At 42.0% G+C, this 15,573-nt stretch overlaps 1 protein-coding gene across 2 annotated transcripts in view; it reads left to right on the top strand.

The window, feature by feature from the left end:
• Window positions 1-15,573, top strand: part of LOC138788153 (carnitine O-palmitoyltransferase 1, liver isoform-like) — a 45,634-nt gene that overhangs the window by 22,406 nt on the left and 7,655 nt on the right. The window contains exons 9-18 of one of the 2 annotated variants that reach the window (XM_069965756.1): window positions 1,336-1,420; window positions 5,564-5,759; window positions 5,848-6,036; window positions 7,223-7,328; window positions 7,667-7,783; window positions 9,448-9,612; window positions 9,726-9,860; window positions 10,306-10,458; window positions 12,063-12,176; window positions 12,405-12,497. In XM_069965756.1, the coding sequence (XP_069821857.1) occupies window positions 1,336-1,420; window positions 5,564-5,759; window positions 5,848-6,036; window positions 7,223-7,328; window positions 7,667-7,783; window positions 9,448-9,612; window positions 9,726-9,860; window positions 10,306-10,458; window positions 12,063-12,176; window positions 12,405-12,497 (1,353 nt within the window). Of the gene's footprint in view, window positions 1-726; window positions 815-1,335; window positions 1,421-5,563; window positions 5,760-5,847; window positions 6,037-7,222; window positions 7,329-7,666; window positions 7,784-9,447; window positions 9,613-9,725; window positions 9,861-10,305; window positions 10,459-12,062; window positions 12,177-12,404; window positions 12,498-15,573 lie in introns of both variants that reach the window. The other variant, XM_069965755.1, reaches the window with a different exon arrangement.

Raw genomic sequence — 15,573 nt, 5'->3', positions numbered from 1 at the left:
ACTTGCGTAGAAAAGGTTGTGTGGAGCCAGCACCATATGCTAAAACCTTTTCAAAATGGAAAGATGATGATATACTCATTTTCCGGAGGGAGGTTACAAGTTTTCCAGTATCTGGCTAACACTATTTTTGCGTGTATAAATAGTAGTCAAGCTAATGGTCTGATTGTGGGAGGAATAGAGTGGGTATCCAAGAAAAGAAGGATCATGTGGGGCCCCAGGGGCAGCTGTACCTGGGGTACTCTATTAATGATTTCAATACATTAATGAGTCCCAATACGGTTTCACTACAGGGCACTGCCAAAGTAAATAAAAGAGCGAGGAGAGGTTTTCTATGGGGATTTGCTACTGGTTTGGACAGTTCCTGTCTCAGCCAGAGATGTCAGCAAAGAGCACTGTGTTAGAATGAAAAGAAAACAACATTTCCTGCATGACATACAGCAGCTGATAAGTATGGGAAGACTTGAGATTTTTAAATAGAAATAAAATACAAATCTTTATATTTTTCTGAAACCTGTTGATTTGAAAGAAAAAGTTTTTCGCTGGATAACCCCTTTAAATGAACTGATGATCAATAGGCTCTTACTAATAATGGCAGTATAACATACAAGCCCTTAAGAAGAAAACAGAATGCTGTGCCTTATTGAATTGTATCCCTTTGTATGATGATATGTGTTTCATACTTCTATTTATTGCCCATTCGGCACACCATTTGGCTATGTGGTATAGATTCAACTGATGGGGTCCACAGTTCCGTTATGCTCAGCTCAGTGGGAAAGACTGTTTAATACTTCTCGTATACCCGGAGAAGAGACAGGTAAGAGCTGCCCATGGCCATAGTACCAATCCCTGCTATCTATCAAATATTAGCTGTGAGACTTCCTGGTTGTGATGACTTCAAAGCGCACCAATCGGATTTGTTTTCAAAAACATTGTATTATGAATCTGACCTAAAGACCCTTACTGAAGATTGGTGGGAATCAATGGGAGCTGGCATCTGCTCACTGTATTGGCACTAGATTTTATTCATGTTAATTCATGGCGCCAGATGCACTGGTTTCTGCCAGGCTTCCAGGACTACCTTGATGGATAAAACCAGTTGAGTTCTCTTCTTGGTTTCACAGATAATATTTCATCAGATACCTTGGTGTTTCCTCACCTAGAAAGCTGCTTGGCGATTCCTCTCCTATATTTTGGTATTTCCATCCTAGGTTCATCTGGGTCCTCTCTTGTGTTTTGTATTACGTGTATGTGAATTTTACTTTATCCTTGTTCTGGTATTATTGGCTTTTCCATTCCCTTCCCTCATTTGTTTTCACCCCTTATTTTACCTTTCAGCTTATGATTAATAATACCATTCCAATGTGCTCCTACCAGTATGAACGACTGTTCAATACTAGCCGTTTACCAGGCGTTGAGACAGGTACAGCCTTGGTCCTGTCTTCCGTGTTGTTAGTCATCACAATTTTAGCGCATGTGCAGCAACACTTTAACACACGCACGTTGGCAATGATTTTATGTCGCCTGTCACAAAACAAAGTAAAAAATTGAATCTAACACCAGAATGAACCATTTACAAACTGATGAGAGCACCACTATTTCTTTTGTGTTATTTTAGAAAATTTTCCCTCTGAAACCAACTCGGGAAATCCTATTTTTATGGTCTTTATTTACCTGGCCACTCATCCTATGATGTCTTCTTATATCATCCCATGTTGCGAGATTTTCCCAAGGCTGGAGTTAGCATAGAAGACAAATTTCTTAGTAAATTTTACATTGTTGTTTCTGGCTTCCTTCCTTAAAGGTATTCATATTTTTATAAGATATTGCTGCAGGTGAGGGAAAAATAATAAGCAGCCTATTCTCGCCTACCATGCTCCCTCTGGCTTCTCCTGGCTTCAGAATGCTCTGGCCGCTACTTCTAGGACAGACCCATCTCGGCAATGACAGCCTGCTCAGCCAATCACTAAATGAATTAGGACTGTGCTATACCCAATGATTGGCCGAGCAGGCTGTCCCTGACAAGACAAGTCCGTCTCAGAGGTAGTGGCCAGAGCATTCAGTGGGGGTCCCAAAGAAGTGACAAAAGAAGTCTGGTAGGTGAGAATAGGCTGTTTCCTCTGTAACTCCAGCAATATCTAAATATATATACATGTGGGGGGGGGGGGGGGGGGATTTATCAAACATGGTGTTAAGTGAAACTGGCTCAGTTGCCCCTAGCAACCAATCAGATTCCACCTTTCATTGAAAAGAGGAATCTGATTGGTTGCTAGGGGCAACTGAGCCAGTTTGATAAATCTCCCCTTTGGAGTATCTAATTTTACAATCTCTTTATGTTAGGCTAACTATTCCCCCTACTCCCCTCCAGATTTCCCTTATAGGATGGACGTAAGACCACATGCTGGACACACACTGCCTATGTGTATATACGCACTGCCTATGTGAATATATATGTACACGGCAGAGTGTTTATAGAAAGCAGAAGCCAATCTTTCTTGGGCCTCCCAAGGTCTTGTTTGTAAATGGTTCACTCTGAGAGCAGGCTTACTATATTACTGTGGTGAATAAATAACTAAGAGTATGTTCACACTGAGCAAATATGGCGGAATCCTGCTGTGCTAAGTGTCCTACAGTGAGTGAATGAGAGGGTTTGCTCCCCTCTCCGCTCAAAGAAGTGACGTGTCACTTCTGTGAGCGGAGAGCCGCGGCAGTGGAGAAACGCACGCTCTCCCATAGACGGGCTATGGTACACAGAGCACCGCGGAATTCCGCCTGTTTTACTCAGTGTGAACATACCCTAGGGTTGTATTCTAGATGCCACCAAATGCTTTTGCCTCACAATTTTTACCAATTTATTGCCTATCTACACTTTATCTTTCTTCTTGCTAATAACCTCTTGGCCTCCTCTCCTTGCATGTTCAATAACTTTACTAAAAGCAATGTAGCTGAAAGTTGTCATTTTAGTCTTTTGTGTAATTTACCCTAATTGCTATCTGCTCTTTAATCCATGGTTTGTGGTGTGTGGATTGTTAATGTGCTTTTGTATAAATTCATAATTAAGATGTATACTTAAAGCATACTTAAAAATAAATAAATTTAAAAAATGATGTCACACAGACAAGTCGTATGGATTGATTGGTTGGGGTTTGGGTGTTCAGACCATCACCAGTCACTAGAGGGGCTCCACAGCTGACTGCTCTGTCTCATTGTAGTCAGCTTCATAGATTAAAGGCCCTATTCCACGGAACGATTATCGGCCATTACGGACAATAATTGTCCCATGGAATAGAAGGCAATGATCAGCCGACATTGTTCATGTCGGCTGATCGTTGCAGTCATTTGTTTTTCAAACATGTTGAAAAACAAGCAACTGATATAGCAGTAATCTGCTGCCGTCGCTCTGTGGAACAGGAGCGGCGGCAACAGACCGCCACTATCCTCTATGGGCTGCCCGGACAATTTAGCGATCACCCAGGCAGCTCCCCGCGGCCCCTCCCAGACTCACCCGCTCCCTGCCGCTGCGTGTATTAGCAGTGGTAGCGAGCAGGGAATAAGGAGCATAAGAGCGCTGACAGCGCTTGTTTGCTCCTCTCCGTCGGCCTGTGGAATAGGGGCTTTAGCCATGCTCAGGGGGAAGGTGAACATCCAAACCCCAACCAAAGGAAAATTTTGACTTGTCAATGTGAAATTAAAAAAAAAGTATCCAGCACATCCATTAGAACTTGCTAAAGTATATCTATAATAGTTTAAAATTGCAAGACTGCTATAAAAATTCAGAGGTTTTTAGCATACCATTTAATCAAGTAGTGTGTACCATCCCACCCCAGTAAGATGACCTCAATAGGATGAACCCTTTACTATAGATGTACCTCTCCTATGCCCAGAATTTGTAGGTTTATTGTCCTAGAAGAGGTATATCTCTTACATGTAATCTGACCAGGAATTAGTTGGAATTAGTATTAAGGCCCTATTACACGGAACGATTATCGGCCGTATTCGGCTGATATCGGCCGTTATGGACGATAATCATTCTGTGTAATAGAAGGCAACGATCAGCCGACATGAGCGATGTCGGCTGATCGTTGCAGTCGTTTGTCTTTCAACATGTTGAAAGACAAACGACTGTGTTAGCAGCAATCTGCTGCCGCCGCTATATGCTACGATCTAGCGATCACCCGGGCAGCCCCCCCCCCTCCGCAACTCCTGCACCTGTAATAGCGTTGGTAGCGAGTAGGGGAACGAGGAGCAAACAAGCGCTGACAGCGCTCATTTGCTCTACCAGCCACCCCATGTAATAGGGCGTTAGGCTATGTTCACACACAGTATTTTTGCTCAGTTCACACACACAGTATTTTTGCTCAGATGTTTGTCTTTCAACATGTTGAAGACCAGGAGTGGAAGTTTAGTGGATGGCCGTAATTTTATGACAAATAATGGCCATTATGTCATAACAACGTCCGAAGTTTTAAAATAACCCCAGTTATTTACCATTAAATGACAGCCATCCACTAAATTTCAACAGTGTGTGAACATAGGTGATCTGTGTTTTCTATCCACTCCTGGTTTTGGTTGCAATATAAAGACCTAAATACTGAGCATAAATACTGTGTGTGAACCCAGCCTTACTCTGTATATGAGGCAGCAGTACAGCTTGCTCTTATGGTAATTTTGCTCCTTCATAAACTAGGCCCCTTATGTAAGATTTGGTTCACATCACTTTGTTATAGTGCATTGCTGGTATACATGGTGAAACCTGCCAAAAAGGTATTCCAGCATATACAACAGTGTACTGACAGCTGGCCCATTACATTCAATGGGTCCAATATAGTCCATTCTAATAGGCCCACTCTTTTTATGAGACTCAAAAGTGTAGTATGCCAAAATAAATAAACAGGGGGAGATTTATCAAACATGGTGTAAAGTGACATTGACTTAGTTGCCCCTAGCAACCAATCTTTCATTTTCCAAAGTTTCTGTGAGGAATGAAAGGTGGAATCTGATTGGTTGCTAGGGGCAACTGAGCCAGTTTCACTTTACACCATGTTTGATAGATTTGTCCATCAATAAATAAACATACCTAACGTAGTCACCACTTTACCATATTTAGCCCAAAATCAATGAGGCAGCTGTCAGTACACAGTGGTATACACCGGCATACCTTTTTGGCATTTTTACCATGAATACCAGAAATGCACTGATGCAAAGTGATGTGACTTCAGCCTAAGTCAAACTAACTGTTTCAGGAATAAAAATAATTTTCTGCTTACCCAACCAGAAAATCTGGTGCAAGTAACTTCCTGTATACGTAGGTCTATTTAAAGTGCCTACAGGCCAGAAAATCTAAACCTAATAAAACATATGGTTTGTTTCCTCCTGCATAGGCTTAACCCTGAAAATAAGCAATTAGCTCCTCATTCACAACCCTTTCCTTAACCATGTCCTTGAATATCAAGTTATCAGCCCAGTGGTCAGTAGGTCCACTCACTGCTATGGTCCTGCAGTAGGGGTGTAAGTTGAGACTGAACGTCATAACTTTGTCTTTATTGCAAACTTCTGACCATTTCAGACACCCTTCAACATGTCAAGGACAGCAAACACATTGTTGTCTACCATAAGGGACGCTACTTTAAGGTGTGGCTGTATCATGATGGAAGGTTATTGAAGCCAAGAGAGATTGAACAGCAGATGCAGCGAATTATTGATGATAAGTCAGAACCACAGCCCGGAGAGGAAAGACTGGCCTCACTCACTGCAGGAGACAGGTATGGCACAATTCCATTGTGTAAAGTCATGGTAAGAGTAGCATTGTACGGTTCCATTGTTTCTCATGAAATTCTTTGTACCTTGCAGAGTGCCATGGGCTAAGGCTCGTAAAGATTACTTTGGCAATGGAAAGAACAAGCTTAGCCTAGATGCTGTTGAGAAAGCAGCTTTCTTTGTAACTCTTGATGACACAGAGCAAGGATACAACAAGGAAGACCCAGTCAACTCCCTTGACAAATATGCCAAGTCTCTCCTACACGGAAAATGCTATGACAGGTAGTGTGGATTATTGTTATTATTATGTTTTTGTTTGGTTGAAAAAGTAAGCTTGGTTTTCAGGAGATCGATAAGTCCTCATTATTAATATAAGACACTACGTAGATGTCTCCTCAGATACAGTATACTGAGTCAGGGAGCAGCTGTGTTTATGCTTGTTAACCGTACAACAGGAAAGAGTTTGGTATTAAGGCAATTCACGTTTAAGCCAAGAGCATGAGGTTAGCTTAAAGAAACTGCTGGGTGTTTTGGACAATTATTTCCATTTTATTTATAAGTTCATGCTAATGGAATAAAGCTGGCTCCCCACTCAGGATCCCAATCTGATAGCGAGAGTGAGAAGCCATGAATGGATCTGTGCTCATTCACCATTGACCTAGTTCTTTGTTGTTATAGAAATTAAGGGGTAAATGGCTCCTGAGAGCCTGAGTATTGTTCCCTTTACTATTACTAACCCGCTTTGGCCAATTTTTCATCTACTTTTGGCCTTGGTTTAGCTTTGTATTATTAGGTGTCTTTTCATTTTCTAGTCATCTGATGAATCCTTCATCATAGTGGGTGAAATGTGTTGTGAACCATGCCTTTTTTGTATGGGAAATATGAGGTTGGGTTCCTTACTGTATTAAATTGGTCACCTTTATATCATGATGGACTATTAATGGCCAAGTAAATATTCAAAACATTTTGGACCACTATTCTATTGTTGAAGTTTGTTTCTTTGTTGGTATATTAAAGCAGGTACTATATTTTAGTGCAATCTAATATTTTCACCTCAATACATTTCGGTGATAGGACCATTGGCATCCCTTGCATGATAATTTCATGGGGGTTGTGCAATGCTTAGTATTTGCTACCTCTAGCAAGTGGCTATCTGTGTGGCGGTATACAATCTCTATAGAACCACACTGCACAACCCTATTCAAATATTTCTCTCCCTTCACACTTTACATTTAGTATAATGACTAGAAAATCTTCATAGAATTAGATTATTATCACTTTTTACATTTATACTCTGGGCCTCCGGGCAGGACATTTTTCTATGTGGTCAGGAAGTGGGTGGTTGAAAACAATAACCTTTACTTACCGATTGCCTTTACAATTATAAATGAATATGGTACAGCATTTCCTTTCCAGTGATTTAGTGAATGGGGAACCTTTGTTAATAGCAATATGTCATCTGTTCTAGGTGGTTTGATAAAACAGTAACTTGTATTGTTTTCAAGAATGGAAAGTTGGGCTTGAACTGTGAGCATTCCTGGGCCGATGCCCCCATTGTGGGTCATCTGTGGGAGGTAAGTTGTTCTTCTATAGTATTAGTATATGACAGAATACAAAGGACATTAATTCTAACTACTGCACAAATCAGTCTATTATAATAATCAAAAAATTATATTCTCCATTGATTTTATAAAGTGAGACTCAATGTTTGCTTCTTCACTAATCTCTAAATGTTGCATAAAACATGACATTGTTGGCATCTTACCAATAAGGTGCTAGGGTAGGAACTTAGCTTTCTTCCAAAAAACCCTATTCCATTATGGTTTGTCATCAAGTAGATTTTATTTTTAGTATCTTTCTAATCTTCATGCTATCACTACCTATCTACATGCTTGGATTTGATTATTTGCAGTACGTCATTTCGACTGATAAGTTCGACCTTGGGTATGAAGAAGATGGCCATTGCAAGGGAGATGTCCACCCCGGCATTCCTGCTCCAGCCAGACTGCAATGGGAAATCCCAGAAGAGGTCAAAGCAATTACATATCTATATTATTATATAATATAAGTAATGCAACATTTCCTTTATGTCTTCCTGATCTGCTGTCAGAGTAATAAGTTACTAAAAAAAATCTACTCTAGATTTTCAGTATCCAACTTCTACAATTCCAATTTTTATCAATGTCATAGGACAAATTCTCCTAAATGCTTCGATCATATACTGTGTTATCTAGCCGGGACCCAAACCTCTGACCCTCCAGCAGTCGTAAAACTACTACACCCATCACAGCCAGCCACAGGTTCAGAAAATAGTCCCTAAAACCCTCCTCCCTCTCCACCACCTGTATTCACTGTCAGCTCTCAATCTCTTTCTTTGTCTGCTTTGTGGAGGCTTTTTGAGGTTGAGCAATAGAGAGGTATGTAGATTACAGTACAGTTTTCAGGGTAATCTGCATGCATTTCTTAGGCACAAGACGCTTTCCCAACAAAGAATGTAGTGGAGGAGATCTTGAATGTAGATGGAGGTGGTCCTGAATATAGCTGGAGGTGGTCCTGAATATAGCTGGAGGTGGACCAGTTCCTGTGCACAGTGCTAGTCTATTCACAGGCCCCAGCCCGCCTGCCCCCAGTATGATGATCTCCCTTCTGTGACGCAGCTCCATTAATTGTAATGGAGAGGCGTCACAGAGGGGAGGCCGTTTTATCACACTGCAGGCAGGCCAGCCTGCCTTCAGTGCTTCAGGCAGGGGTGTTGCCCGGGAATAGACCGGCACCATGCATGGGAACTGAGCCTCGGTTCAAAATAAGGACTTTGGCACCAGCATCCCCGCTCCGGCCTATTCATATGAAAACCGATTAAAGCAATTAAAGCTTTAATGCTTCAATTGGTTATTTGAAAATAGTTTTCTGATAAGTTTAAGGTTGTCTCATCACAGACCCCTTTAAATGAACATTATCACTCTAATAATTAATTTGACCTCTTGTAGAGACAACTCAAAAGTTTTAATCAGCTGGGGTCTGGTTCATAACACCAATCACCCTGACTGATCAAAACTTTTGAAATGTCAAAATTTTAAAAGTGACAACTCCCCTGCAGATCAAGCCCCAAAGCATTTGATTCTATGGTGTAAATCTGCTGTTGGTTGTTCATTTCCCCTGCAGTGACCACCACAAAGAAATTGTTGTATTTCATGGTGGCCATTCAAATGGTTTAATAAACCTCTAAAATATACATAGGCTTGGTCTTCTAGAGTGAAAGCTGTCCTTTGCCTATGCTCATGTGCCTTAATATGGCATATGAAAAAGGATTGTCTTCATGAGTCCATCAGATTGACAGCTTCTGCTTGTTAGTGGCTTTTGATTCCTAATCCCAGGTCCACAGCCGTGGATCCTTTCTATGAACGTCTCTATATGCCCCATGAAACGATAGGGTTGTCCTGATGGGATGATAGATTTAAAATAAACTGCAATAACACTTGGCTTCAGTCTAAACCTAGTAATCAGTCCCAACGATTTTAGCTGCTTTCCAGTAAACTGTTTCACTGACAGTGAAGGGAAAACATTTGTGATGAGAAATAATTACCTTTTTTTTTTTTTATTCTTCAAGGTCCACTTTGTATGTATTGTAATTGTTGTAATCTTTTGTCAGTGCTATCCTCTGGCTCACACTTATCCTTGTGCTTACTTTTATAGTGCCAAAATGTGATTGAAAGTTCCTTGACTGTTGCCAAAGCCCTTGCAGATGATGTTGACTTTCATTCATTCCCCTTCGACAATTTTGGAAAAGGCCTCATCAAGAAAACTAGAACAAGCCCTGATGCCTTTGTTCAGCTGGCACTTCAGCTGGCTCACTTCCGGGTGAGTTGTGCCTTTAGTGAACTACATATAAACTCTTATGTGACATTTAAATAGTGATTTAAGGTACAATGTCTTCTTCATCTGCCTGACTATGGATGCTATTATTACTTTAGGATAAAGGCAAGTTCTGTCTGACTTATGAGGCCTCCATGACAAGATTGTTCAGAGAAGGCAGGACTGAGACAGTGCGCTCATGTACTGTTGAGTCCAGTGAATTTGTTATGGCCATGACAAATCCCAAGGAAACTGTAAGTATTTTAGCGCTATAACACTTTTTTTTTTAAATATATAAATATGTTATTCTATGGTTCATCTTTATTCTTTCAAGGTTCTTTTTCTCAACTTTATTCCAATTGTCTTAGATCAGGGATTGGGGAACCTGCAGCCAATGATGGACTAGCCCACCAGAGGACCGGAGAATCCTCCGGTGGATCCTCAGCTTTAGAATCTGCATTGACACTGACTGATATGTTGTGTGTTATTGGTTCTTCATTGGTGGGCCCCCAGGTTCATTTCTTCTGGTTGGCCCCAGATGCCTCAGTCCGACACTGTTTGCAGCCTATTGAGCTGTTGCAAAAGTACAATTTCCATCAGACCAGGATAGCCGAAGCTTAAGCTTTAGTTGTTTAGACATAATGGGAATTGTAAAAGTAACATTCTTAAGTCTATGCTATTTTTTTATTTTTATTACAGACTGAAAGCAGAGTTAAGTTATTCAAGTTAGCAGCCGAGAAACATCAGCAGATGTACCGTCTGGCCATGACTGGGGCAGGAATCGATCGTCACCTCTTCTGTCTATATGTTGTGTCCAAGTACCTGGGAGTGGATTCACCTTTTCTTAAAGAAGTAAGACAAGACTGTCAGAATCTGGCATATGATTGGAGTTTCTTATTATTTCTCAGTGATATGTGTATTTAAATGGGCCTTATCAAGATAACCATTGTTTAATATTTAATTACAACTGGCCCTCTGAGTGCCACAAGCCCATCATTAGTAAGGGCCCTTTTACAGGGCTCAATGTGAGGCAGAAAATGAGAAACCATCAGCGTTTGCATAGCCTTTTTACAAGTCTGACATTAAGTATTACATGCCAGCAATTTATCTTGCCAGAAATTGACAATATAATATGTTGACAGGTCTGCCAAAGTGAAAACTGCACTTTGTTATGATGTCTGTATCCCCCTAACAAAGCATTATGGAAAGGTGTTAGTTTAACACTTTCACGACCTGGGATCATTGATGCCTCAATGCCTAGGTTGTGATTTGACATAAGGTACAATGTCTTCTTCATCTGCCTGACTATGGATGCTTATCATAATGATCCCACAGTTGATGTCTCCTGTGTCTGCCCCCTCTCTGCTGTCCCCTGTCACTGTCATAATCTTTTGACAGCGACAAGGGAGAGAAGGGAGAGGGCAGAGCGCACGGCCGTGCGCCCGGCCCGCGTCCTGCCTTCCCTCCTGTCCCCCGCCAGGCCTCCGTAGCTAGAAACCGAAATCTATGGCTACCATCGGGGCTCTGCGATCAGTTCACAAAGCCCCGATGCACACCGGGTAGACAATTCTCCCTCTGTAGAGGGAGAATTGTCTCTCCAGAGCCCTATAGATACTGCGGTCTTGCTGACCGCAGTATCTAAAGGGTTAACTCTCAGCACCGGAGCGCGGCTTCGGTGCTGAGAGTTCCGGCAGGTCCGCGGCTATCAGTGATACGCCTGTGTCATCCTCTGCAGTAAATTCACGTTGCTGCAGCACCAGGCCATAGGCTGCAGAGACGTAAATTTACTGTGCAGCGGCAGGAGGGGGCTAATTGGATATCTTCTTAAAGTGTACCTGTCATATTGAACAATCCCATTTGCATCTGGAATGTCCGGTATCCAAGGAGACCAACTCAATGTGGTTGTCTCCATAGATACCCAAATTCCTGGCAGGAAATTGATTGAATGTCGTTCCTAGAATTCGTGACAGGTACACTTAAAATTCAAAGAAGATGTCACAAGGGACCCGAGAAAATATTTTTTTACTGAAAGGGTAGTAGAACGAACTTGGAACAAACTTCCAGCAGATGTGGTTGGCAAATCTATAATAACTGAATGGAAACCTGCGTGGGATAAACATATATATCTATCCTATATAAAACATATATCTAAACCTGGTGGTGTTTCTATGATTGTGATGGAAATGTAGTATGGCATGGTCCCTTTTTGAATGAGCAACCACATAATGCTCTGTGAATACACTGTGAAAAATGGAAGGCCTTTCCTTATGATATCCATATACATATGATTAGCTTATAGAATGGAGCTTTGGTTTACTCTTAGAGCTCCTTTCTTAGAACTCGGCATGTTGTTTTTATTCCTGAATAGTTACGAATAAATTGACAACTGGGTCTGGGCATTCTCCCTGTGGAAGGGGTGTGTCAGGAAGTAATGGTGGCACATTTCATTGCTTTAGGTTCTGTCAGAGCCATGGCGACTCTCAACAAGCCAGACACCTCAGCAACAGGTTCACCTTTTCCAACTGGACAAGTATCCAGAAAATGTCTCAAGTGGCGGTGGCTTTGGACCAGTAAGTCACCCAATAATAATACGGTTTATATATTTTTATCATTATGTGTTTAAAAAAGTAACAAATATCAAGCATTTTTGTGTTTTGTACTAATATAGCATATCAGTTTCTCTACAAAGCTGGAGGTCACTGACATGTTTGACTCTTGACACCAGAAGACTGATGATGAGTATAGACACAAGCTTCAAAAGTTCTTCCCAATAATCTACTGATATATTTCATTTTTAGGTTGCTGATGATGGATATGGTGTTTCCTATATAATTGTGGGTGAAAATCTGATCAATTTCCACATATCAAGCAAATTTTCCAGCCCAGAGACAGTAAGTGCTATGTTTATAGATTGTACATTTGTGAGATATGGTCACATGGGGTAAACAAGGTACACATTTTCCATCCATGACATGAATTAGCTCATATATGTTTTTAATTGAAGTTCTTATATTTAACAATGTGTTGCTTATACCAGATAAGTCCCAGGTTTAGATGCTTAAAGGGGTATTCTGGGCAGGGGCCTTTTCTGTAATATGCTCAGGAATTGGTTGTTTAAAAATAATAACGCACACCTACCTCCTTGGCTTACCAGTTCACCCCATTGTGAAGCTGCTCCCGGGAACCTGTTGTGGTGACATTGCGATTTTGCGGCTGTACTCTAATTGGCTGGGCAGGCCTGCAGCATCACAACAGTTCCCAGATGTGGCCACACAGTGGGACAGATTGGCAAGATACTGACGTCACCACAGGAGGCAGATAGGTAAGTGTGCTCTAATATGACTGTTGTGCAAACAACGGACGTTGTTATTAAATACGGCCATTATTTTAAACATTTCTACATATTTCACATTTAGGCGTATAACCCATGTCTTTGCTCGCTTTTCTTTCAAAAATGTGTTTTATCATTGATGGACAATGTCACCTGGCCGGGGCTGTATGGCTGTCGCAACCCATCCCCCCGCCTACATCAGCGCCATAGTCCCTGTCCCCTCCATAATGTCATTGGAATGGACCGCTCTGCAGGCCTGGATTCATCTTCTGTGGTGCAGACGCAGTAAGAGCAGATGGGGTTATGGCAACATCACTGCCCAACCATGTCTGCAACACAGAGAATGAATCTGGATTTAGAGCATCTCATTCTGATGACTTTAAGGAGGGGGCGAGGACTACAGCACAGGTAGATATGAAATGTACACAATGAAAGCTTAAAGCGACTCTGTACCCACAATCTGTCCCCCCCATACCACTTGTACCATCAGATAGCTGCTTTTAATCTAAGATCTGTCCTGGGGTCCGTTCGGCAGGGGATGCAGTTATTGTCATAAAAACAACTTTTAATCCTGCAGCCCTGGGTCTAACGGCTGGGGCTTACATTTGTATATGCATTAGGCTGGCACCACCTCTCCGTCCTTCCTCCCCCCCTTCTCATCATTAGGAATGATCCAGAAACATTTACTGCTGTTTGAGCTTTGCACAGGTGTCTTAAAGGGGTTGGCCACTTTATAGTAAAATAAGTTAGTACAAAGTATTAGTAAGTGTACTCACTGTATATACTGACAGCAGCTCCCTGTGTACCTCATAGAGCTTAAATCAGACTCCTCTCCTCCAGGCTGGGCTGCCCTGCTCTGTTTTGTTTCAGTCGATAAAATGGCTGACATGGAGGAGCATGTGACCAGGCCCTGTCCCCTGTGTCCTCCATAGACATATACAGGCTCAGTGGTGGACACTGGGGGGTGGGGCATGGTCACATGCTCCACCATGTAAGCAATCTTATGGACCAAAACACCACAGAGCAGGGCAGCACAGCCTGGAGGAGGGGAGTCTGATATTAGCTCTGAGGTAAACAGGGAGCTGCTGTCAGTATATACAGTGAGTACAGTTACTAATACTGTACACTGAGCAATTTTACTATAAAGTAGCCAAACCCTTTAACGATCCAGCCCATGTTCATTATGCACACAGGTGGCGAATAGGAAGCAATCTGCCTGGAGCATTCCTAATGATGAGGAGGGTGGGGAGGAAGGACAGAGAGGGTGTGCCAGCCTAATGCATACACTAATGTAAGCCCCGGCCGTTAGACACAGCGCTGCAAGATTAAAAGTTGTTTTTATGACAATAACTGCATCCCCTGCCGAACGGACCCCAGGACAGATCTTGAATTTAAAGCAGCTATCCGAAGGTACAAGTGGTTTGGGGGGGACAGATTGTGGGAGTCGCTTTAAGAATTTTATATTGAGGTTGTCGATTCACCATAAACTCAGTGCAGATATTTTACCAGGACCCTGTAATGCAGTAAATAACATGGGACGATTGTATCCCTAACTTGCTTTAGTCCCTATCTCCCCAATAAAGGTTCCACTCTATGGGGCCTGTCTTCTGTATTAAAGTACCTCTATCCCTGAGTAATACTTGTGCCCCAACTAATCAAGGAATTGGACATCCCAACCCATTTCTGCCACAGCCTTCAGGGCTGTCAAAAAGCGTAACAAACGTGAAACAGCTTTCGCCTGATTACCTTTGTCTTCTCCATGTTACCTGTTTGGTGAAGAAATAAAGCATTGTTTACATTTTTGGCTAGAATTAGTGAGTACCATATCTACGTCTCCTATGTGTTGACATTTCTGCCCAATAAATAGTGATTTTACAGAGGACTTATCTGATAATAATATGCAGTTGTTTGATTAGTTGGGACACAAGCATTATTCAGGAATAGAGGTAGTTAAGTGCAGGAAACAGGCTCCGTAAGGTAGGGACACCCTTTTCAGGGTAGAAACCCTGCCGGATAAGTCACTCTGGATCTCATACGGATTAGAGCATGGAAGGGATACAGTCATTGCATTACAGATTCCCTGTGAGATAACCAACCTGTCACAAGTTCATGGTGAATCAGCAACCTAAAGCAGGAGACAAATGAGAGGTCAACAGTATTCCATCTCTCAGTTCTGAACTGAACCATCGGAACTCTAAAGATCCCCATAGACCTTAGACTTTGATTAGCTGAACCCGTTGGTCGTAGCAGATTCGGGCTTTGACCATCCTGAACAACCAGTGACAGATGATGTGGGTGGTGATAGGAGTCGGCCGGGATTGAAAATTATTTCACAGAGACATAAGCCATGGAGTGCTCTTGTTACAGCTTACAGAGAACACAGGAATGCTTGGCCATGCCGAATGTTCCTGTGTGTGGGGAGAACGGGCAGCAGGCGGGAGATATAAGTGACGGTGTGGACCGATGTTTTGGCCGTCAGTTATTAAATGTGTAAGGAGACATTATTTCATCTGGGCTTCATGAGTGATAAAAATCTTCTATAGAAATGCAATATGATCTGTTAGCAGAACATTTCTTAATGTAACTCTCTTGTCTCTGTAGTAAAATAGGGTAATCCTATCAGTTGGGTTTTCGCG

This window comes from Dendropsophus ebraccatus, chromosome 4, assembly GCF_027789765.1.
Source record: "Dendropsophus ebraccatus isolate aDenEbr1 chromosome 4, aDenEbr1.pat, whole genome shotgun sequence".
Taxonomy (NCBI): Eukaryota; Metazoa; Chordata; class Amphibia; order Anura; family Hylidae; genus Dendropsophus; species Dendropsophus ebraccatus.
This window is presented reverse-complemented; position numbering and strand designations above follow the sequence as displayed.